Raw genomic sequence first — 26,447 nt, forward strand, 5'->3', positions numbered from 1 at the left:
GCTGAAGGGCATGGGCACAGGAGGCAGGAGAGCGGGGCATAGGATACAGAGGTGGGAATGCAGGGTATAGGGTGCCGGCTCAGAAAGGCAGGGCACAGGAGGCTGAAGGGCATGGGCACAGGAGGCAGGAGAGCGGGGCATAGGATACAGAGGTGGGAAGGCAGGGTTTAGGGTGCCAGCTCAGAAGGGCAGAGCACAGGAAGCTGAAGGGCATGGGCACAGGAGGCAGGAGAGCGAGCCATAGGGTACAGAGGTGGGAAAGCAGGGTATAGGGTGCCGGCTCAGAAAGGCAGGGCACAGGAGGCTGAAGGGCATGGGCACAGGAGGCAGGAGAGCGGGGCATAGGATACAGAGGTGGGAAGGCAGGGTTTAGGGTGCCAGCTCAGAAGGGCAGAGCACAGGAAGCTGAAGGGCATGGGCACAGGAGGCAGGAGAGCGAGCCATAGGGTACAGAGGTGGGAAAGCAGGGTATAGGGTGCCGGCTCAGAAGGGCAGGGCACAGGAAGCTGAAGGGCATGGGCACAGGAGGCAGGAGAGCGGGGCATAGGGTACAGAAGTGGGAAGGTAGGGTACACAGTGATGTTGGAGGGGGAATTATGGGACGCCAAGGTGGGAGGGCTGGACATAGGATATACATAGGTGGGAAGGCAGGGTTTAGTTTAGGGTAGCGGATCAGAAAGCACAGGATGCTGAGGTGGGAGGACACAAGTCTGGAGGACAGGGCACGTGAGGCTGGAGGGTGGGACACATGAGGCAGGTGACCTAGGCATAGGTGGGTGGGAAGGTAGGTCCCAGATCAGTAAGGAGGGGCACGAAGCAGGAGGGTGGGGCACAGGTGGGTGGAGTGCAAGGCATAGGGTACAGAGGTGGGAAGGTAGGGTATAGGGTGCTGGATCAGAAGGGCAAGGCACAGGAGGCTGCTGAGTGGGGCAAAGGATACAGAGGTGGGAATGTAGGATATAGGGTGCCATGGCAAAAGGGTGGGGCACAGGACACCGAAGTGGGAGGGCAGGACACAGGATACAGAGGTGGGAAGACAGGATATAGGATGCTGGATCAGGAGGATGGGGCACAGGATGCTGAGGTGGGATGGCACAAGAGATAGGAGGGTGGGCCACACTAGGCAGGAGGGCGGGGTGCAAGAAGGAAGAGCACAGAACGCAGGAGGGTGGGGCACAGGACGTCGAGGTGGGAGAGCCAGGCACAGGAAGAAGGAAGGCTGGGAACAGAGTGCCGAGGTGGAAAGGCGAGGCACAGAAGATAGAGCTTAGGGCACAGAATGTAGAGGTGGGTACCTGGGGTAAAGATAGTGTAGGGCACAGGGGTATAATATGTGAGGACACGCGGAGCTATGGGTTGACATATTAGGGCCAGCAGATAGGCAATGTATTGTTGATCCTGGCCACAGTAGCATGCAGAATATTACATAAGATAATCCCGACCGTTACTGAAGAGAATATTTATGGTGGAGTCAATGAAAGGTTGATGCTTTTTGATCTTTTTTTCCACAGAATGAGGAACCAATATTTTCTAAAGATGGCAGCCGGTTCTTTATGACGGTCCCTGTGAAACAAGGTGGCCGTGGAGAGTTCCACCACATCGCCATGTTTAGTGTCCAGGTGAGAAAACTTGTTGTTTCTTCTCTGGTCTCATTGTGGCCTTGAACCCCAAACTCGTGTCCACATCACTGGAGAACATGAATTTACAGATTGTTTGGTCCCAGTGATAAAATGGTCAAAACATCCGGAAATGTGGGTTAAATAATCATATGATCGGCCACGCATTGTGCTCGCGGCAGAGTAGCCACACTCAGCGCTCACGGAAGAGTAGCCACCCACAGCGCTCGCGGGAGAGTACTCATGCATGGCACTAGCAGTACAGTAGCCACACACAGCGCTCAAGGTAGAGCAGCATAAATGGTAAATATGTATAAGGGAATACATATGACCCTTAAAATTATTTTTATTTATATCACGTTAAAAATACACCAAAACAGAAAAGTCCCTGTGCACAGTGAGTGGATATACTATGGGGGATGTAATGGTAGCTTACAATCGTCCTGTAAGCATGTGTAGATGTAACAAGATACCTGGCTCTGCAAGTGGTCCCGCTTTCCAGCTCCAAAGTCAGAATTCACACTCCACCAACTAGCCCTTAAGGCGATTAAATATATAATTTAACATTGCTCTGCTCTTTTATCGCAATCCGTGAATCCACATGTCCATTTCTCAGTTAAATTTTCCATAATACCGGGGCTGGTTTCTGGCCCCATATACACTGGTTACAGAAAGGATTCAGACCCCTTTAAATTTTTCACTCTTTGTTTCATTGCAGCCATTTGGTAAATTCAAAAAAGTTCATTTTTTTCTTATTAATATACACTCTGCACCCCATCTTGACTGAAAACAAAAAACAGAAATGTAGAAATTTTTGCAAATTTATTAAAAAAGAAAAACTGAAATCTCACATGGCCATAAGTATTCGGACCCTTTGCTCAGAATTGGGTGGAAGCACCTTTTGATCTCGTACAGCCACGAGTCTTCTTGGGAATGATGCCGCAAGTTTTTCACCCCTGGATTTGGGGATCCTCGGCCATTGTTCCTTGCAGATCCTCTCCAGTTCCATCAGATTGGATGGTGAACGTTGGTGGACAGTCATTTTCAGGTCTCTCCAGAGATGCTCAATTGGGTTTAGGTCAGGGCTCTGGCTGGGCCAGTCAGGAATGGTCACAGAGTTGTTCTGAAGCCACTCCTTTGTTATTTTAGCTGTGTGCTTAGGGTTATTGTCTTGTTGGAAGGTGAACCTTCTGCCAAGTCTGAGGTCCAGAGCACTCTGGAAGAGGTTTTCATCCAGGATATCTCTGTACTTGGCTGCATTCATGTTTCCTTTAATGACAACCAGTCATCCTGTCCCTGCAGCTGAAAAACTCCCCCCATAGCATGATGCTGCCTCCACCATGCTTCACTGTTGGGATTGTATTGGGCAGGTGATGAGCAGTGCCTGTTTTTCTCCACACATACTGGTTAGAATTATCACCTAAAAATTCTATCTTCGTCTCATCAGACCAGAGAATCTTATTATTCATAGTCTGAGAGTCCTTCATGTGTTTTTTAGCACACTATGCAGGCTTTCATATGTCTTGCACTGAGGAGAGGCATCCGTCGGGCCACTCAGCCATAAAGGCCCAACTGGTGGAGGTCTGCAGTGAGAGTTGACTTTGTGGAACTTTCTGCCCTCTCCCTACTGCATCTCTGGAGCTCAGCCACAGTGATCTTGGGGTTCTTCTTTACCTCTCTCACCAAGGCTCTTCTCCCACGATTGCTCTATTTGGCTGGATTGCCAGGTCTAGGAAGACTTCTGGTGGTCCCAAACTTCTTCCAATTAAGGATTATGGAGGCCACTGTGCTCTTAGGAACCTTGAGTACTGCATAAATTCTGTTGTAACATTGGCCATATTTGTGCCTTGCCACAATTCTGTCTCTGAGCTCCTCAGCCAGTTCCTATGACTGTTGTGTTTGAAACTGTTAAACTGTAAAGCGCTGCGGAATATGTTGGCGCTATATAAATAAAGATTATTATTATTATTATTATTTGACCTCATGATTCTCATTTGGTCTGACATGCACTGTGAGCTGTGAGGTCTTATATAGACAGGTGTGCGTGTGGTGCCCTAAGGTCCTGGTCATCACAGTGGTATTGCTTTCCTCCCGAGGAGAGTGATGCTACGTTTGGAGGCAAGGAAGGATAACTGCATCCAGGTATCACAAACATGCAACACATTCACACTCCAGGCCACCAAGGGGAGCTTCTGATCCTATTTACTAGGTGACTCCCCATATATATATAACTGGTAGTCTGTAGAAAAAGTTAGTCAGTCCTTCAGGGAAGCTGTTCCTGGCAGGAGCGAATTTCTGTCAGAGGACAGAGGAGAGGGTCCACGGAGCTGTGCATGCCCTAAGAGCTGCAGTTCCCAGAAAGAGACATTTTGAAGGCAGAATTGTATTGCAGCGAGCTTGTAGGAAAGCAAATCACAGGAGAGGATACCCGAGCAGGCTGCCTCCTCCTGAGGCACAGAACGCGTGTAGCCAGAACACCGAGGGAGTAAGGACCTCTATGCCTTACTTCAGAGACCGGCAGGACAGCTAATTGCACGTTACCTGTCCGCACCTACACCCTGGAGGCACAGTGGCACCCCTCAGAGGCCGGGGCGTGCTAGAGTCCCTATAAACAGCCTCAAGCCACCAGTCATACGAGTTTTGTCCTATCCGACTACGGGGGACAGAGAGAGAGACACAACATCTGTGAGGACCTTATTTGAAGCTTATGCAGTAAGGGACTACACCACTACAGCGCAAGGGAAGGCTATTGATTTCCACCTGGACAAGGGGACTCTGGACTCCAAATCGGCCGGACTCTACCTGCCCTGTGATCTGGTGCCCTGGACTGTGGCTGCTGAAGACTTCAGTAAATGAGGTAAAGAGACTGCAAACCTGTGTCTTCTTTCTTCACTGCACTTCTCACCATTCTACCATCTACACACTGGGAAGCCCTGGGGATACACTTCACCTGTGGGAAGGTATACCATCTAGCTGCCTATCACTGCCTGTAAAACAGAACTAATGTGACATTACGTGTTCCCAGAGAGTGCGGAACGTCAAGTTGGTACAAGTGGGGAAACCTTACCACGTGATCCTGCTGAAGTAACATTGACGTCTGCCGGGGTAGCGACGTTGGGATCCTTCACATTTGGTGGCAACGCAGTAGGATTGACGTAATAGTTTGTAAGTGTGTTGGACCCATACTCCCACACACTAAAGACTACCAGCTGTAGCTTGGGGTCTTAAGATCAGCTCAGCACTAGATAGTCCGAATGCAAATACTGAAATGTGTGTGGGTACATCAGGTTGCAGCTCTGTGTCAGTTACCAAAGATTGCAAGGATGGCAATCAGGCATCAGGGGCAGAGCTAGCGAGATGGCCAGTGCTACGGAGGAAGTTGAAGACAAGGTTGCTCAAGCAGAAGGGATGTCCAGCCCAAGCTCCCCTAGGAGCCAGTCACTACCACAGATTGCTGCTCACCACCTACCCGTCCCCCAGCTGCCAAGCAGGCTTGGATGCCCTCATGCAAGCGGCACTGGCCAGTTTCCAAGCTGGAGACAAGGCCACCTATGAGACTCTCATGACAGAATGTTGTGAGCAAGCTGCAGAAGGTCATCGAGAGCACAAATGCTTCAAGCTCCAACTCCAGCTGCAGACCTCAGCGAGTTGCGAGTCCTCTGAGATACGTGTCCAAAGCTACAAGCAGATGACTTACCCCTGCTGGACAATGGAGGAGACTTGGCAAGTTTTTTCAAATGCCAGGGAGAAATTGTCCATCAGTACCATCTGCCTGAGGACCAATGGGTCCGGTTATTAACCCCTCGCCTCATGGGTAAGTCCCTAGAAATCTTTGGGTACCTTCCCAGTGATACCACCCTGATCCGGCAGTACAACGCGACCCCTGAGACTTACCAAAATAAGCTGTGAAGTATGCAGCGGGCTCTCGCAGACAGCTAGGCCGATGACATGTGGGCCCTACTGTGAGCAGTTGACCAATGGACCATGGGACTGGAGCTCAACACCGCCCAGCTGCAGAAGGAACTCATCTCGACCAAGCAGTTTTTGTGGAATTGCCAGGAGGACTTTCAGCAGTATCTCTGAGTCGCCCTACCGGGGTCTGAGGTACTCGGCACCGGATCTGACCGCAATTAAGGGGGTGGTCACGGTGGCACTCAAGTTAAGGGGAAATGTCTTTAAAGGGTATTATGGGGGGCGTGGCCTGACTGCTGTGAGGAAAGGATCCAAATCGAACATCAAGATCGGTTAGAACTCGTCCTGAGTGCTAGGGAGGAGACATCAACAATAAAAAGTGCTTCTGCTGCATTACAGGCCAAGCTGGGAGGTCAACAGTGAAGACCTGGCAGGAGGAAGATGGACGCCATCTTCCTGAGACGGGGAGCTGCTACTGCTGGAGGACCGGCTTGTGGTGTAAAACACGGAGATAACAGATAGCGGGACTACCCGGCCCTCTCCGCTCATAAACCTGAGTACTCGGGCTGGAACTACACCTCCCCACCATCCCTCCACTGATCCCTGGCACCGGCACACCGAGCAGTGCAATATCCCGCCACCAACTCCCCGCAAACTTCCCCCTGGGCTCCTGTGGACCAGCGGGGAGGACGCCACAGACACACACAGCGACCACTCACTGCTGAGGAACTCTGCCGGCTTCTTCTGCTCTCCCCTCCATCCGTGACGGGTTGTTGGTGGGCCGGACCCAAGGCTGCGGCGGTGCCGGTGGTTTTCCGGCCACAAATCGACACCATATTGAAAGATGTCACAGAACGCTGAGGACCGGTGGATTCTACCCGCCTTTAGAAGTGTGGTGGCACCTTGTGGCGGTCCCTGCTGCTCAGGAGGGGGCATTTGAAGGAGGAGGGAGAGAAGAAAGTAATAATATAAAATAATAAGGAGAGGGGACAGAACGCAGTTGGGAGGAGAGAGATAGGAAGGAGTGGAAGAGGGAAAAAAGAGCGGTCAGAGAGGATAAGAGGGGACCAGGGAGAAAACGTCCTCATCGTCTAATTGACTATAGCCCCCAGAAATAAATCATTGACTTTGAAGATCTCCCTCCAAGTATCCCTAAAAAACAATATCTGGACTACAATGCGACCACATAATTGCTGGAGATAAGGACTGTTTACAAGTGCTAAGCTGTGCCTGAAACCAGCACTACCAGAGGCTTTCTGCACTACAAGATTGTCCTGAAAATCTTCTCTGCACGGTGTAAACCTGTTCCAACTATTAGGACTAATACAAACAGCTTTAATGTCTTTTTACAACTTCTATTAAAAAGTCTATAAGCTGAACTGAATTCCCCCCTCCCCTCTGAAACTCAACAAGGAGGGCATGGGCAGCCTTAGAGGATTGTGACTGTGACGCACTTGGGCTGACACCATGGGCACTAATATGCACTCAAAAGTATAGTCAATCTCCAGATTAGAGATGTTAGATACATTACTTCTTTAAATGATGTGCCCTAAAAAACCCACTGCACCTGAAGCTAGCACCAGATCAATAACACAGTTGTTATCTCAAAGTACAAAATCTACAAGTCGCAACATGTCAGCCTCGCAATCACCCTCAACAAATTCTAACAGTTCTCCTCAGAAGTCTCAATAGACCGACACAACTCCATTAACAAATATGATACCTACTACGATGAAAGAACTTTTAAAAACCATCCAGAATACTTTTAAAGCTGAGCTGACAACGGCTGTAGACAATTTTACACAACAAAGCCAAGACATTGCACAAAGAACCAATGATCTGGAGAAAAGAGTGGGTGATACCGCTGATGCTATTGAACATGACAGAGAACAACTACAAGAACAAGACACCAGAATGTGAAGATCTGGAGAATGTTTCACGACGAGGAAATCTTAGAATTAAGGGACTACCAGAAAATGCTACCAACCTAATGGAAACCACCTCGAAACTCTTCAGTGCTTTACTACCACAAGCCGACTCTAATACCTTAGAGATTACAAGGATTCACAGAGCAGTAGGAGGACCTAAGCCAGACGCCTCACCAAGAGAAATCGTCCTTAACCTACACCATGAAGAAACAAGAGACTTGATACTAAAAGCGGCCTGCAATAAAACTAACTTGCCAGGTGTCCCAGATACTGTCTCCTTATTCCCTGACATGTGCCCAGCGACCCTGATGAGGAGAAGAGCTATGAAGGACACAACAATGGCTCTAATCAAAGCAAACATCAAGTACAGGTGGGGATTCCCACATGCATTAATCTCATCACATGGTAGCTCCACCGATTCACCAAAAAGTCAGGAGGAAGGTCGGAAAGCTTTGGAAAAGGCTGGAATCCCAGTTTTCGATTCAGGTGCATTACCACAGAGACAAAGACCACGCAGAGAATGGATGGAGGTTCGACGTACCAAGCCCAACAAGGCATAGCTTCACAGACAAACTGTCCACAGAAGACAAGCCCGCTGAAGATCCTAAGGCGGGTCTGGAGGACAGCTGATTGATCAAAATTTAGTTATATTGGTACTTTAAAAAAATGATATACTGTATAATGTGTAAATTTTGGGCTGCTCTATATTTGTCCAATTTGCAGAGTGCGGTGCCCCTGGAGTAAATGTGCCACTCCACTTTGGGCTATTACTGATCTTGGACCAGCACACCATAGCCCGCATATTGGTTGTAACCGTTTTACATGTTCTTTTCATTTTTGTCGTCTTTTTCCCATTCCCTTACCTACCCGAGTGTTGGCGAACATTTCAATGTACCAGAAGCTGATGTAGTACAGTCCATCATAGGCATTGTTAGATCAGGTGACTTACCAGATTATTCCACATGTTAAATGTAGAAGATATTATCACACAACGTACGGGGATTTCATTCCCCAGTAAAAAGAAAACGCGCTTTTATTGATTACTCAAAAAATTCCCGTGATGTAATTTTCTTGCAGGAAACCCACTTTTCAAATACCTCATCCCCCAAATATTTTTATAAGTCTTATTCAAGATTCTATTTCGCCACGCATGACAAAAAAAACGAGAGAAGTTGCTATTTTTCTTCACTATTCCTTCCCATTTATACAGGAGGATATAATAGTAGATAAAGATGGCAGATTTATAATACTGTGGGGAACCATAGAAGAAAAGCCAATCTGCCTCATTAGTTGCTATGCACCCCCGACATTGCAAATTGATTGTGAGATCCTTAAGGTACCTTCACACTAAGCGACTTTGCAGCGAGAACGACGACGATCTGTGATGTCACCCCTGTGCTCTGCTTTGCTCCGGGCGCTGACACATTCAGAGCAGGAAGCTCTGAGCAGCAGCGCGTAACCCTGTGGACGCCGGGGGACGTGACAGACATCGGAATGTGAGTATGTAGTGTTTTTTTTTTTTTACTTTTACAATGGTAACCAGGGTAAATATCGGGTTACTAAGCGCGGCCCTGCACTTAGTAACCCGATGTTTACCCTGGTTACCTGGGTGCTGCAGGGGGACTTCGGCATCGTTGAAGACAGTTTCAACGATGCCAAAGTTGTTCCCCTGGTCGTTGGTCGCTGGAGAGAGCTGTCTGTGTGACAGCTCCCCAGCGACCACACAACGACTTACCAACGATCACGGCCAGGTCGTATTGCAGGTCGTGATCGTTGGTAAGTCGTTTAGTGTAACGGTACCTTAACACTCTGTTACATATGATGTTATCATATGGGGGAGACTTCAATTTAACTTTAGATAAGACCCTTGATAGCTCCAACAATCAACGATCTGACATGTCAGGGAAAGAATAAAGGATACTTCAAACTATTTTACAGTCTCATCACTTGGTTGACACTTGGAGAGAAACCCATCGTCAAACAAGAGGATGTACTTATTTTTCTAGAATTCATCATTCATATTCTAGGATTGATTGGATCCATCTCTATTATATTCTAGACATGTCCCCTCGTCATGGTCAGACCATGATTGCATTCTATCTGTATTTAACCTAGACCAAGCTACATCATGTCTATATAGGTGGAGACTAAATGAATCTTTGCTGTCGGACCCCCAAGTGAGGAAATCAGTTGAACAAGAACTCAAATCTTTCTTTCTTTCAAATACTACAATCGAAACAGCATCGGGAAATGTATGGATGGCCCACAAAAAATATATAATGGTGTCTTTATTAAAATTGCCTCTAAAAAAAAAAAGAGATAAATTACAAGAACAATTGGCCCTAGAAGATGAACTCTATAAGTCAGAATTCGCAAACCAATCTTTTCCCTCCATGTACCTAACTAAACGGATCTATGATTTAAAACTACGATTAAATGCTTTACTGACCACCCGCACAGAACGGGCAATCAGATGGACTCAAGACACATTTTACCGGATTTCCAATAAAATGGACCGAATGCTTGCCCGCAAATTAAAACATAAAGAACAATTGAACACTATTTTTTCTATAAAAGACGAACACTCTCAAACAACTTTTAACCCAAATAAAATCTATAAAATGTTCCAAAACTATTATCAAAAAGATATACTGATAGAACGGAATTCTCTCCATCTAAATTAGATGACTTTTTAAATAATATACCCCTACCCACCTTGACCTCGGACTTTGCAACAACATTGCACTCTCCTATTTCTGATGAGGAAATTACCTCTACTATTAAACCTTTAAAAATTGGGAAACACCAGGCCCCGATGGGTTAACTGCTTTATACTACAAAAAATTCTCAAATATCCTATCCAAATATATTCACACTTATTGCAATGACATGTTGAAAGGAAGGGCAATGCCTCAGGAGTTCTATACAGCTCATATATCAGTTATCCCGAAACCAGAAAGGGACCCCTTACTCACGAAAAATTATAGACGCATATCTTTACTAAACTTAGACCTTAAAATCTTTTCGTCTATTATGGCAGATAGAATTAACAAATGCCTCCCTAGCTTATCCATAAGGATCAAGTAGGGTTTATCCCAACAAGACAAGCACCGGACAACATTCGTAAAAACCTTACCGTAATCCATACTGCTAATAAATGAAAAACCCATTTAATATTACTAGCCTTAGATATAGAGAAGGCGTTCGACTCTGTAGGCTGGTCGTATATGTTTAATATATTAAAGGGAACCTGTCACCTGAATTTGGCGGGACCAGTTTTGGGTCATATGGGCGGGGTTTTCGGGTGTTTGATTCACCCTTTCGTTACCCGCTGGCTGCATGCTGGCCGCAATATTGGATTGAAGTTCATTCTCTGTCCTCCGGAGTACACGCCAGCGCAAGGCAATATTGCATATAGGCGTGTACTCCGGAGGACAGAGAATGAACTTCAATCCAATATTGTTGCCAGCATGCAGCCAGCGGGTAAGGAAAGGGTGAATCAAACACCCGAAAACCCCGCCCATATGACCCAAAACTGGTCCCGCCAAATTCAGGTGACAGGTTCCCTTTAAACAAAATGGGAATTTCACAGCAATTAATTAGCTCTCTCAAACTTCTTTATAATAATCCGGTAGCCTACTTAAAATTACCCTCAAACCCCCCAGAGCCGATAACCATTAACATAGGAACGAGACAAGGATGCCCACTGTCTCCTGCCCTATGTGCTATGGTTATGGAACCCTTAGCCCAAACAATACGTTTACACCCAGACATTAGAGGCCAAATGATGGGCGAACACGAATACAAGGTCAGCTTGTTTGCTGATGACCTGCTGCTAACACTCACAAACCCTTGTATAGCATTGCCAAACCTACTAAATACCCTCAAACATTTTGAGGAAATCTCAGGCTTAAAAGTTAATGTCGATAAATCAGAAATCATGTTTCTGAATACCTCACCTACAGTTCAAAACTCGATTTTACATAATTTCCAACTTCGACATGCAAAACATTCCATCACCTATTTAGGAATTAACCTCATACCTACTAAAAGTACCTTATTTAAATATAATTACACCATTTTACTACAAAAGTTTACACAAACTTTATCAAAATGGTCCTTCCCATCGCTCTCCTTTTTAGGCATTATTCACTCAATAAAAATGCTAACCCTACCCCATTTTTATATTTGTTCCGCTCCCTGCCATTCCCAATACCTTCACTGACATTCAAAACAATAAATTCTCAAATATTACGTTTCATTTGGAACAACAAACAATCACGCATTTCCCAACAAACGCTATTCAGACACAAACGACAAGGAGGAGTTTCTTTACCGAACTTCTCTCTATATTACAAAGCAGCTCAAATTGCTCAATTAGCAGCAGTGACTGCTGGACAACATGCTCCCATCTAGTCACAGATAGAAAGCTCCCGTATAACGCCATACTCCTTGGGGAGTCTTATCTGGGCCACTGGACCGTTGCCTAAAGATTTAAATACGCTTTCACCATATACATCCCACTCAATACGTATCTGGAGAGCTTATGGATTCCAATTTAGGCTCCAATCCCAGCCGTCCCCACTTCTGGAATTGTTTGACAATCCCATGTCCCCTTCGGGGGGCTTCTAAGAGTCACACTAGGTGGAAACATAACAAATTAACCAGGTTACAACGTTTAACATCCCATTTCCAATTAATGTCGAAACAAGAATTCATCACTAAATACCAAGTCCCAACATCTGAAAATGTCAGACTTGAACAAATCTTTCATTTTCTGCATACCTTGTCCACCAATGCACCAAACCCAAAACCCACAAGCTTTCAACTAAAATGTTTATATGATCCATTGGGAAATGGCCTCATATCACATCTGTACTCCACATTTAATCAGCCAAGAGCTGATTCGAAATTGAAGGCCGTGGAACTATGGGAGCAAGACTTATGAATCACACTCACACCTCAAAGAAGGTTTAAATGTTATGAAAATATATTAAAGGGAAGCAACCAAGCCTCATTAACTGAGACCTCTCTTAAATTATTTCATAGAATACACTATGTCCCCATACATAATATTTATCATACAATCCCTAATGAATGTTTTAGAGGATGTACTGATGTGGGAGATACACTTCACATCTGGTGGACATGTCCAACAGTGAAATCTCTCTGGAAGAATGTGATAAAGTTAATTAACCCAGTTCTTAAAAAAGAATTGCCTCTTCTCCCGACAGTACTACTTTTAGGAGACAGGCCAGTTCATGCTAACAACAAAACTAGTTGTCTAATTGATTTTATTACTATGGCTACTAGAAACCATATAGCAGGTCAAAGAAAAAAATACATTGTCGATAATCCAGGTGGGGAGACGGATTGACCTAATAATGCTATATGAGAAAATCGAGGCTAATAAATCCGATACTATTGATGTGTTCCAGAGCATATGGGATCCTTGGACCCAAGCGAAGAATGCTGACGATCTTTCTAGAACAATGTCTCTAGCCATATAACACACAGCAACACTTTTATTGATCAATATCTCAAATTTTGGTCTATAAAAACTGATTATTTACGTCACCTTATCTCTCGTCGCCAACACTTAAAGTCTCTGGTCTTCCCCACCCTTTTTTTTTTCTTTCCTCCCCCCCCCCATTAATCTGAGTTTAACTAAGTTAAAATTGTTATACACTGGACCTTTGCAATTATCGTATTATGAAGGATATATTTCCCCCTGCGAGGGGATCCTTGCACTTTGCAATCCATGAGTCCTATGTTAAATGATGTTTTTCTTGAAATAAAAGCTGTTGAAACTAAAGCGTATTTTGGAATAAAGTTTATTTGTGATGCCACCTGTGGTTCTCGGTCAGAGGTACCAACGCTGCTTAAAGAGGTTCTCTGGGGTGATGTTGTGGCAGCAAGAGGATGACTCTTCCCACAGGTGAAGCGGGGTCCCCAGGGCTCCCAAGGTATATGGCCAGGATGTTGGGTTGCCACGCCAGTAAATAACGGAGGACACAGGGTTGCAGTATTTACCTGGTTTACTGATGGCAACAGGCCTCAGTTCAGGGTACCGGCAACAGGTGCAGAAGGGGTCCAGACAGCCTGAAAACAAGTAGAAATCCCCTTGGCAGGTCAGGTTGGGAGCCTTCCACTATGCGCTGGTTTTCTGGTCCCTTGCTACCTGTAGTTTGCTGGCAAGGTAGCCCTTTCTCTCTCCTGTCCTGAGACAGTACCTGCACGGTAGGCAACTTGAGCTGTTCTCTTGGGGTCTCTGACACGGTGACTCCAGGCTCTAACTGCTGCTGTGCCTCAGGTATGGTATGGGCAATTTACGTATAGTCCTATGCTCTCTGGTTCTACTGTGGGCCTTGCAGTTATCCACAACCTTGGGCTCCCAGTGCCTGGCTCCTGCACTCTGGCTCACAGGAGGCCCAATCACAGCCTCCTTAAGCTCCTAATCACTCCTCAGAGCTCCTTTCCTGTCTCTTGTCCCACACTGACTGTCTGACTCCCCCAGACCAGGATGGATATCAGGGAAGTTCCCCTCAAACAGGGTTTTGAGCTCCCCCTTCTGGCCTGGAGTTAGAATGTGTTGCGTGTACAGCTTACCTGCCAAAGGGATCCCTCCTGTCTCCATGCATGGCACTACCCTCCCCGAGAGGAAGGCAGCACCACTGTGGTACCTGAACTCCTGGGGTGCCACATCTCCATGACAGGAAGCCAAATGGGGCCTCTGCAAGACCAACACTTGCTAACAAATACTCCAACAACAGGACTCCAGAGGCCAAGAGACTTGCAAGCTAGAGAGGGATTAAGACAAACACGGTGCCTGCTGTCCCTGTGCCCAAGTCCAATGGGGCACCTGCCCACTCTTACCTCTCCATGTCAGTGGGGGAACTCCGATTGTGCTGTGAAGATCTGAGGTTGTGGGTTGTAATAATCACCTCGGCAGGTTAATGATGCAACTATTTTTTATTCCTTCCGTCCATGGTTGTACAACAAATCCAGGAAGATGGGCAAAATACCCAGTCCACAAGTTCCCAATCTGTGATCGGTAGTTCCACTGGCCCCGTACCAGGCGATACCCACTGTCTCCCACTTGGTTGGCCCACAGCTTTTGGTATCTATAGCCGGTATAGTGTGCAGTCACCGCCTATGTTCTTCCAGATGATGGATATCACAACCGTAGCTCATGGATACCCCTCCAGCCAGCAACTTATCCCCAAGGATGGATCAGCATAGACCATCCATCCCTGTGCTCCAGGATGGCTCTCCCTTCGTAATCACTCTCCCAACTGCCTGACTAAAACATGAGGCTTCTTTTTCTACCTCCCCCTTAAACATTTGCTTTTAGCTCAAAGAATGAAGCATATTCCATAAGCCCATCACCTGGGACTGCATGTGAGACCCTTGTGGTGACGGCTGCCCTGGGTCTACTATTCCTATCCACACAATGGGCCTAAGGTAGGAGAACAATGGATTGAGACCTTTAGATACAGATGAGATGAATAGGATGATTGCTTTACATTTACCTTTAGCCATCTCCTTTCTGGCCTTAGGTTTACAGAAGATCCATTCAGCACGTCTTCCTCTGCTTACTGTCACAACATTGATTTCCGAGTATGAACTGACAAGCAAGCTAGGAAAAGGAAAGGATATGTTTCCAGGACACCAACCAGTTAAAATGAAAAAAGTTTATTTGGACATTAAAAATGAAACAATAAAAACCAAGCGTTTCTGGCGCAACGGTGCGCCTTTAGTCATAGGGTATAGTGAGAACATACAGACAGGTGTAAATAAGGAACAAGCACCAATCAGAGCAAAGAGAAATAATTGATTCATTAATTGTAGCCGCTGTAGCACAAAACAAATGAGGACCAGACATTGAATGGTTAATAGAGTCAATAAATATGGAATAAATCGTTTGTATAATTAATTCTCCCAGCAATGTCGTATCTAGGCGCAATATCCAATAAGCCTCCAACAACCGTCCATGATCGTCCTAATTCTCTGACTCCTCCAGTTGACATCACTGCTTTTTCTTTGTAAGAACACAATGCTTTACTCACCTTAACCCCTTAGTGACAGATCCAATTTGGGACTTAATGACCAAGCCAATTTTTACAATTCTGTTCACGGTCACTCTATGAAGTTATAACTCTGGAGCTTCAATAGATCCCACTGATTCTGAGATTGTTTTTTGTGACATATTGTTCTTCATGTTAGTGGTAAAATTTCTTCAATATGACTAAAAATGGAAATTTTGCAATTTTCAAACTTTTAGTTTTTGTACCCTTAAATCAGAGCGTCATATCACACAAAATAGTAAATAAATAACAAGTTTACTTTACATCAGCACAATTTTGGAAACAGTTTTTTTTAGGACGTTATAAGGGTTAAAAGTTGACCAGCGATTTCTCATTTTTCCAACAAAATTTACAAAACCATTTTTTAGGGACCACCTCTCATTTGAAGTGAGTTTGGGGGTCAATATGATAGAAAATACCCAAAAGTGACACCATTCTAAAAACTGCACCCCCCCCCCCAAGGTGCTCAAAACCACATTCAAGAAGGGTATTAACCATTCAGGTGCTTCACGAGAACTAAAGCAATATGGAATTAAAAAAATGAACATTTTACTTTTTTCATAAAAAATTTACTTTGGAACCAAACTTTTTTATTTTTACAAGGGTAACAGGAGAAAATGGACAAAATTTGTTGTGCAATTTTCCTGAGTACACGGATACCCCGTATGTGGGAAAGCCACTGTTTGGGCGCATGGTAGGGCTCGGAAGGGAGGGATCACCGTTTACACGTTTTGAACACAAAATTGACTGGAATCAATGGTGGCGCCATGTCGTGTTTGGAGACCCCCCGATGTACCCAAACAGTGGAAACCCCCCAATTCTAACTCCAAACCTAACACAGCCTTAACCCCAACCCTAATCCCAACCCTAACCATAACCCCAACACCACAATCCTAACCCAACACCATAATCCTAACCCCAACACCACAACCCTAACTCCAAAACACAACCCTAACTGTAAACCTAGCCCAAACCTAGTTATAACCCCAACTATAAGCCCAACCATAACCTTAACCCTAGCCCAACCCTAACCCTAGCTATAACCCCAACTATAACCCCAACCATAATCCTAACCCTAACGGAAAAATAGAAAAAAATATTTATTTTATTTTATTATTTTTACGTAACTAAGGAGGTGATAAAGGGGCGTTTGATTTACTATTTTTTTTATTTTGATCACTGTGATAGGGTCTATCACAGTGATCAAAATGAACCAATATGAGAAATCTATTGTTGCTAGGTGCCAGCCGGCAGATCTCGGCGGCTGCCCACCATTTTCTTCCCGGAAGAAGACGTCGACGGCCTGGGGAGAGGACTGGGGGATGCAGGAGGGTCCAGGGACACAGGAGGTGCCGGGGGTGGGGGGCTCGGGGGACCACTTTCTCTCACCACTGAGGTGCTAGATCATATCAAAAGAGAGAGAAATTAAATGGGAAATCTCACTTTTTTTGTGGTCACCGTTATTCCATTAATAACGGTAATCGCAACACTGGGGTCAGTAAAAACTAACCAGAATCATGTTCTCCGGGGTCTCCGCTACCCCCGGTATCCAAGACCCCGGAGAACTTCCAACGCTTGGGGGGCGCTATGCACTTATTTCTCAGTGCTATTAAAAAGCGGCGCTGAGGAATAAGTACTCTGAACTGCCACTGTGTAAAGGCGTATCAGCGGTCGTTATGGGTTAAGGTCACTCCAGAACATGGATGAGACCTCTGATTTTGTTATGGACAAGGCCATTCGGATAATCCATAAGATCTTATCATATTATCCTTTACAATTAAGGGTCTCCTCCTTGTATTTATTTCAGACACTTGTCAAAAGAGATCTAAAGTCGCTCTATGCTCGGTCCAGACTCGGCCATCATTTCAGCTACACCAGTACTGCTGAACTCCAGGCTGCTGCTGATGTGCAGGCTAATTCTGGTCTGACCATAAGACAAACCGACAAGGGGGGTTGTATCACCATATTAGATACAGTATTATATATGAAATTAGCATATGACATATTGGGTGACTGTACCACCTACAAACCCCTTTTTTCTAATCCTACCGACTCCTTCAAACATGACCTTTCTAAGCTTTTGGGGGAGGATGTCACTTTGGGTGTCATAGACAGTAAAATCCAAAGATGGTTACTACCTGACCATCCCATGATACCCATTTTCCATGGTCTTCCCAAAAACCATAAAGGGGTTTTTCCACCTCCCCCCCCCCCCCCCCGCCCCATTATTTCGGGTATCGATTCCATAAACGAGAACTTAAGCCAATGGCTGGATGAGACTCTCCAACCACTAGTGATCAGGATCCCTGGTTATGTGAAGGACGTTTTACATGGTTGGACTACTCCTGGTTCATTACCTTCGAAGCAGTGAACCTTTACCATCCTTCACAATCTAGCTGTTTCAGCCATTAGACACCATTTGGACAAGTACAGCAACTATTCTGTTAATGTAAAGGAATTTACACACATGGTCAAAATTGTGGGTTCGTTTAATGACAGAAAAACCCACAGTGGTGACAGAAATATCTCGAATCTGACAAAAGTAATACTAAATAAAAAATCTATGAGAATGAACAAATGAAAGTCAGACATTGCTTTTCCACCATGCTTCCACAGAGTTAAAAAAACTAAAACTCATGAAATCGGCCTGGACAGAAATGATGGGACCCTTAACTTAATTTTATTGCACAGCCTTTTGAGGCAATCACTGCAATCAAACGATTCTTGTAACTGGCAATGAGACTTCTGCTCCTCTCGACAGGTATTTTGCCCACTCCTCAAGAGCAAACTGCTCCAGTTGTCTCGTGTTTGAAGATTGCCATTTCCAGACGGTATGTTTCAGCTCTTTCCAAAGATGTTCAATAGGATTTAGGTCAAAATTTTGACCACGTGTGTATCATTATGGGTCGTCAGTATTTACTAGGCCACAATCTTTTTATGTTTGACTCCAAGCAGTTTCTCCAGCTTCTGGGTGCCCGATGGGCTGGAGATTCTCCCCGTCTTTAGCTATATGTTATATGAAGAAACTCTCATATTTTCTAGTAACCCTTTTTTCCATGATCTTAGATGGTTTGGCAGGTATCTGGATGATCTGGTTGTAGTCAGGCGAGGAGACCACTTACAGTAGATCATTTTTCAGCCTCCATAAATTCTAATAATCTCAATCTGAAATTCACTGTTATTCGCCTGTAAGGAGACACCTTTCCTGGACATTTTCTTGTCCGGCAATTCACTCATCAAAGAAGTGGATACAACCGTCTTTAAGAAGAAAGTCAGTGGCAGCACCCTGTAATGTGTTCCCCTTTGTGCTGTGTAATGGTACTAGGTGTAATGTATGCTGTCATGAACTTAGTAGAAACTTGCAGCTCTCTGGTGCCCCCTTACCCTGCTGACCAATAAGGGTATTGACAGAGTATAAGAAAATGAGTTCAGCTGCTCTAATTTATGTTGAATATTGCGGCATGTCATGTGACGGGATGGATATATACCATGTTCCAAACATTTTTCTCTGATTTTCCTAAATGGTCAGTCAGTCTAATAAAAGTCATCACCCGTTAGAGTATACATCGAATTTTATTGAAGAAACCTCCCAATGATAACAGTATAATCTCCAAAATGAATAAAAACTCGCAATGCACTGCTCCAAATTATTAGGCACAGTAGAATTTCTAAACATTTGATATAAAGAACTGTAAAGTTTCATTTGGGGAATTTGCAGCATTAGGAGGTCACATACACTGAACAAAAAAAGCCATTTAACTCTAAAACATCCTAACAGGCCAAGTTACATGTTAACATAGGACCCTTCTTTGATGTCTCCTTCACAATTCTTGCCTCCATTGAACTTGTGAGTTTTTGGAGAGTTTCTGCTTGTATTTCTTCCCTCCCAGAGCTGCTGTTTTGATGTGAACGGCCTCCCACCCTCCTAGATCTTTTGCTTGATGATACTCCAAAGGTTCTCTATAGGGTTGAGGTCAGGGGAAGATGGTGGCCACACCATGAGTTTATCTCCTTTTATGCCCATAATAGCCAATGACTCAGAGGGATTCTTTGCAGCATGAGATGGGGCATTGTCAGCATGAAGATGATGTTGCTCCTGAAGGCACGGTTCTGCTTTTTATACCATGGAAGAAAGTTGTCAGTCAGAAACTCTATATACTTTGCAGAGGTCATTTTCACACCTTCAGGAACCTTAAAGGGCCCTACCAACTCTTTCCCCATGATTCCGGCACAAAACATGATTTCTCCACCTTCTTGCTGATGTTGCAGCCTTGTTGGGACATGGTGGCCATCCACCAACCATCCACTACTCCATCCATCTGGACCATCCAGGGTTGCTCGATACTCATCAGTAAACAAGACTGTTTGAAAATTAGTCTTCATGTATGTCTGGGGCCACTACAACCGTTTCCGCTTGTGAACACTGTTTAGGAGTGGCCGAATAGTAGGTTTATGCACCACAGCAAGCCTTTGAAGGATCCTACACCTTGAGGTTCGAGGGACTCCAGAGGCAACCAGCAGCTTCAAATAACTGTTTGCTGCTTTGTAATGGTATTTTGGCAGCTGCTTTCTTAATCCAATGAATTTGTTTGGCAGAAACCTTCCTCATTATACCTTTATCTGCATGAATTCTGTCTGTGCTCTGTTTCAGTCACAAAGCTCTTCACAGCAAAAGGATCACTCTTAAGTTTTCGTAAAATATCTAATGTTTCCATACCTTGTCCAAGGCATTGCACTATTTAATGCTTTTCAGCAGCAGAGAGATTCTTTTTATTTCCCATATTGCTTGAAACCTGTTGCCTGCTTAATAATGTGGAACATCATTTTTAAGTAGTTTTCCTTAAATTAGAATCACCTGGAAAACTAATTATCACATGTATTTAAGATTGATTTCAATGATCCATTGAGCCCTGAGACACAATACCATCCACGAGTTTATTTGAAAAACAAAACAATTAAATTTTTATGACACCTAAATCCAATTTGCATAATAATTTGGAACACAGTGTATACCACCAGTCCCTGGTGGGAACATATATATACCTCGGCACAAGGTATAATGTATGCCCCTTTGCGTTGTGTGGTGGCACCAGGTGTAATGTATCTCGGCAGACATTCAGGACACTTGAAAGCCATGTGTCCCCAGTGTCAGAAGGGCCCCTCACTGTCCCAGAAACCATAAACTATTTTGTGTGTTAGTGGGGGTGGTGGGAGGTCCCTTGACAACCTTCAGCCATGATCATAGTCTCATTTTGTTACAGGTTTCCCCCACAACCGGAACTTCAGAGTGCCAGGTTTGTCAGTCGGGACCTACTACTTGGTCGGAAGCAGAGGAGAAGCAGGCACTATCTGCGGTTGCAGCAGCCGTGGCTGCTGTCAAATGCAGTGGTAGAGCCAGGGCCCCCTCTTGGATCCTCCTTCCGACCATGTGGCTGCCGGGTCAGACTAGCCTAGGAGACAAGTCCCGGGAAGCTGACAGAAGTTGTGGCAGTCTTGTCTATTGTGGCCAAGTCCAGTCAGGGGTTTCAGGCGGCATTGGAAAACGACGACAGCCTGAAAGCTTTTGAGATGCAGGCGGCATAGCCTCTCTCGGATTCAGACCTCAAGCGGGTGGTCTGGGACCAAGGATGGCTGGAAACGGGTAACCTTCCAGCAAGGTTCAACGAAAGCGTGGTCTAGGGACCAGCAATTAGTGGTACCCTATCCGTTCAAGGCGGAGATATTGCAGATTGTGCTCAAAATTCTGATTGTTGGACATTTAGGGATCATTAAGGCCAAGGCCAAGCTAGCCCAGCATTTCTACTGCCCAAGGATGGGGGCTGATGTCGGTGCCTACTGCCGTGTGCGACACCTGTCAGAGGGTGGGGAAGACGAGGTGGTTCCCCAAAGCCCCACTGGTAACTCTACCCATCATTGCAGAGCCTTTCAAGATGGTAGCTGTAGATTTGGTTGGCGCGATGGCCACTCCCAGCAGCTCCAGGAAATGCTTCATACAGACTGTAGTAGACTATGCCACCCTGTACCAGGAAGCAATAGCCTTGTTTTCCATTCGGGCCGACAAGGTGGCTACCACCTAACTGGAGATTTTCTCCCGAATGGGTGTTCCCCAGGAAATGCTCACCAACCAGGGGACCCACTTCATGTCCCTCTGTAAGCAGATAAAGATGTAACATCTGGTAACCTGCCCGTACCACCCACAGACCAAGGGTCTGTGCAAACTGTTAAATGGCACCCTGAAGCAGATGCTTAAGATGTTGATCAACTCCCATGGGTGCTACTGGGAGTGGTTCCTCCCACACCTGCTATTTGTCTACTCTGAGGTTCCACAGTCCTCGATGGGGTTCTCCCACTTCGAGCTCCTGGACAGATGACGTGTGCGGGAGACCCTGGCTCTGGTGAAAGAGGTCTGAGAAGGAGACTTAGCTACACCTGGAGTGTCGGTCCTCGAGTACATCGTGCGCTTCCGTGACAAGAGGCAGGCTTTGGTGCATCTGGTGCATGATAATATGATGCAAGTCCAGGCCAATCAGAAGCGATGGTAAAACCACAATGCTTGTGAGAGGACCTATCAGGTGGGTCAAAAGGTGGACCTAGCAGGTGGGTCAAAAGGTGTAGGTACTGGTCCCCATACACAGGACAAGCTTCAGGAGGCCTGGGAAGGTCTGTACCTTGTGCACCAGCAGCTAAATTCCTATGACCAAGTCCAGGAAAGGCGGAAGGCCTTCTCTGTAAACATGATGAAGGCACATCATGAGCAGAAGGCCTTCTCCCCATATGCAACCTGCCAAAACAGGAAGAGGCAGAGACCCTGCTGGATATTCTTGCCCAGGCTAGGGTGGTTATGTCCATCGAGGATGTGGAGGTTTGCAACCAGCTCTTGTTGAACTAGTGGTCCCTTCTGTGGGCAACCCTAGACCCCTTCTGGGATTTTTGCACCAACAAGCCATGAAGTACAAAGTCAGCGATCCATCACGTTGACACTGTATATCAACCCCTCCAATCTGGTGTTCAGCATATCCGGTCTACGTTCCGGTACAGCAGCACATGCGCCAGGACCATTGACGAGATGCTGAATCTGGGGATCAACCACCCATCAGCATTTGGGCTTCGCCTGTACTCCTCATCCGAAAGAGGGATTGCAGAACCCAGTTTTGTGTGGACTACATGGGGCTCAACACTGTCATGGTCACCAATGCATACCCAGTGCCGCGCATCGATGACCTGCTCAATCAGTTGGCTGAGTCCAAGGACCTGACCATCATGTATCGGAGCCTGGGGTATGTTGGCAGATTCCCCTGACCCGCGAGTCATGGGAACACTCTGCCTTTGTCACCCCCTTCGAGCTGTACTAGTCCACAGGGATGTCATTCGGCATGAAGAATGCCCCTGCCACTTTTCAGCAGATGGTTAACACACTGCTCAAGGGACTTGAAGGGTACGTGGCCGTGTACCTGGACGACATTAACATCTTCAGTCCCACCTGGGAGGATTATTTAGAGCATCTGGCACAGGTGCTTGGGCTGGTCTGCCGGGCAGTCTTGATCATCAAGCTGGAAAAGTGCCATCTGGGTATGAGTGAGGTCCACTACCTGGGACACAGAGGGGGCTCTAAAGCCAAAGCCCAGGAAGGGGAATGCCATTGCATCCTAGCCCACCCCCATGACCAAGAAACAGGTGATATCCTTTCTGGGCACCGCTAGGTACTATAGGAGGTTCATCCCTCACTATAGTAGCCTGGCGAAGCCTCTGATGGACCTCACTAAGAAGTTGCCCTCCGCAGTTGATTGGACAAACAACTGTGAGATAGCCTTCTGGGCACTGAAGACCGCCCTTTCCAGCTTACCGATCCTGCAGGCAGCTAACTTTACACCGTTGTTTGTGGTTTAGACTGACGCCAGTGACTATGGACTTGACCAGGTCGAAACTACAGGCCAAGAGCACCCCATTTTGTTCTTGAGCCGGACGCTCCTGCCGAGGCAGGTGGCCTACGCAACGATAGAGAAGGAATATTTGGCCCTCCCACCGACATTTCCTAGGCTAAACTCAAACGAAGACCTAGAGGTAAGGGGGAAGGGTGTCCCTGAACGATCTGGGGACTGGGAACAAAAATAGGTCACCTCCTAGTGGGAAAATAGAGGAAGCTGCAGAAACCTATGGAAAACCAAAAACAAAACTGGCAGAACTAGAGATGCCAAAACTGCTCAATATCAAACACAGAAAGCTAACAAGGCACTAAGCCAGAACACTAGCGGATTAACACTGTTGTCCAGCAAGGACTGGGAGGCAGATGCTGGGTAATAAAGGGTGATGCAATCACCTGACCTAGGACAAACCCAGCACCAGAGGAAAAAGACCAGCAGCCTGAAAACCACAACAAGATGGCGGATGGTCCAAACGAAATTGATTCTAACAGTACCTCCCCTTTTACGAGGATCTTCCTGATCCTCTTAGCCGAGCCTTATTCGGAAATCTCCTGTGAAAAGCCTTAATCAGCCTGGAGGCCGAGACGTCCTCAGCTTTCACCCAGGAATTATCCTCAGGACTGAAACCCTTCCAGGACACGAGATACTGCAAACTTCCTCTGTGCCTCCTGGAATCTAGAATGCGTGAAATCTCAAACTCGTCGTCCTCATCAATTGGAGGAACAGTCGGCATAGGCTCCTTATCTAGTGTGTCAACTCTCTTCAGTAAAGATACGTGAAAAACTGAATTCTCCAGGACGAGGGGATGTCCAATCTCACCACTGCCGAGTTGACAACCTCAACCACTTTGAAGGGTCTTAGAAACTTGGGCCCCAGTTTTTTAGAAGGCATCTTCAAACGCAGATTTCTAGGGGACAACCAGACCATGTCCCCAACTGCAAACAACGCCTCCCTTGTCAAAATATTTCTTGGACCTCCTGTTCGCCTCTTTCAAATTATGGCATACATTGGTCCAAACCCTTTCCAAATTTCCAGAAAAACTCCCCTCCTCAGGCACTGCCGCCCCAATCTTAGAAAACGGGCCAAAAGATGGATGTCTCCCTGTACAGCAAAAAAATGAGAACACCCAGCCGAGGAAGATGTATGATTATTAAGAGCAAACTCAGCTAGTAGTACATATTCCGACCACATCTCCTGATTGTCTGCTACAAAACATCTCAAAAACTGCTCGACGTCCTGGTTCTTCCTTTCGGTCTGTCCATTGGACTCTGGATGATAACCTGACGAAAATGACAAATTAACCTTTAATCTGTCGCAAAAAGCACGCCAAAAGCGATCCATAAACTGTGGTCCCCTATCGGAAACAATGTCCATGGGAACCCCATGGAGCCTGACAATCTCTTTCAAAAACGCCTTAGCTAGAGTCTTGGCGAAGGGTAGTTTATTGAACGGGACCAGATGACACATCTTACTAAACCGTAATAAATATGTCTAAAAATGAACCATACGGCGCTGCTTAGTTGCTCCAGGTGAATAAGCAGCAAATATATGAACGAGATCACTCCCAATCGTCCCAGAAGTGGTTAGTCAAAGAAAGCTATATGTAATATTTGCGCTTATTAATCCTAGTCTTTAACGAAGAACCTTGCTTATGACATGTCCTAGCATTACTATTAACTATTTATGGCTTCATATAGGTGTCCTTAGCGCAAATATTACATATAGCTACCTTACTAAACCGGTCTACAACAACCCAGATAACAGAAAAACCCTCAGAGACCGGCAGATTGGTGACTGCTGCTTCATTCCTGTGTGCCGCGCACTCCTACCCCGACGATAACGTTTCGCCTGAGCTTCTTCAAAAAGGGACGTTACCCGTCTATATGTGTATTGTCCAATTGACATGCAAAAATAGGAGCTATAGATATCATTTTCTGCTTCTGGACCAATTTAATGGATGCTGTATGTCGGCATAGCCTATATTGCTGATTCTCCGCGTATAACAGCTTTGGCCAGACATAGTATAGCCACTCACTGCGCACAGGGGCTTTTCTGTTTTGGTGTATTTTTAACTTGATAGAAATAAAATTAGTTTTAAGGGTGAACTACCTACAAATAAACTGTAGCATATGCCAAGTAAAAACTCAAAAAATGTTTTTATTTATTTGTATTAACACACAACTGTTTAAAAAGTTTCCGTGGATGAATACACAGATATGGACCTGGGAACACAGGAATCACTATACCCATGCCATGAGCATATTAAAACATGGATAAATATCCAGAGCATACAAAGAATTTGTTCTCTCTAGGGTTCCTCAGAAAGGGCTACCTTCGATATGGAGCAAAGCTTTCTTGAGTGTTAATCAATGTTATATAATTCCAGATAGTTCACTTTGGACTCATATGTCAGTCACATTTGGTATTCAGTGTATATATATAAAAACCTTTGTGGCTCCTCACAGCCAAGTTGTCTACATATATACGCTTTACAGTTTGCACACATTATCATCGCTGTCCCCAATGGGGCTCACAATCTAAATTCCCTATCAGTATGTCTTTGAAATGTGGGAGGAAACCCACGCAAACACGGAGAGAACATCCAAAATCCTAGAACCCAGGACTCCAGCGCTGCAAGACTGCAGTGCTAACCACTGAGCCACCGTGCTGCCCGTATGTATTGTGCCCATATGTATTGCACTAATATTGAACATTGGCACTATGCACTTTAATGTTATTGATTGTCTTTGGATAGAGAGATAGCAGCCATCTTATAAATATATATGTAGACAACTTGGCTGTGAGGAGCCACAAAGGTTTTTCCATAGAGCCATAAGCTATATGGGCATCTACATAGAGCTGTATGGAAACTCCTCTCCTTATTTGTGTCTGTGCTTTAGGAATGTTATACTGAATACCAAATGTGACTGACATATGAGTCCAAAGTGAACTATCTGGAATTATATAACATTGATTAACACT

The 26,447-nt window shown here is 45.6% G+C and overlaps 1 protein-coding gene across 8 annotated transcripts in view; it reads left to right on the plus strand.

Moving 5' to 3' along the window:
* Window positions 1-26,447, plus strand: part of DPP10 (dipeptidyl peptidase like 10) — a 652,879-nt gene that overhangs the window by 366,981 nt on the left and 259,451 nt on the right. For all 8 annotated transcript variants that reach the window (XR_013217894.1, XM_077273449.1, XM_077273443.1 and 5 more), the window contains one exon: window positions 1,512-1,619. Coding sequence is in view for 7 of the 8 variants with exons in the window: in XM_077273449.1 (XP_077129564.1) it covers window positions 1,512-1,619 (108 nt within the window). In the remaining variant the exon portion in view is untranslated. The remainder of the gene's footprint in view (window positions 1-1,511; window positions 1,620-26,447) is intronic.

Source organism: Ranitomeya variabilis, chromosome 7 (assembly GCF_051348905.1).
Source record: "Ranitomeya variabilis isolate aRanVar5 chromosome 7, aRanVar5.hap1, whole genome shotgun sequence".
Taxonomy (NCBI): Eukaryota; Metazoa; Chordata; class Amphibia; order Anura; family Dendrobatidae; genus Ranitomeya; species Ranitomeya variabilis.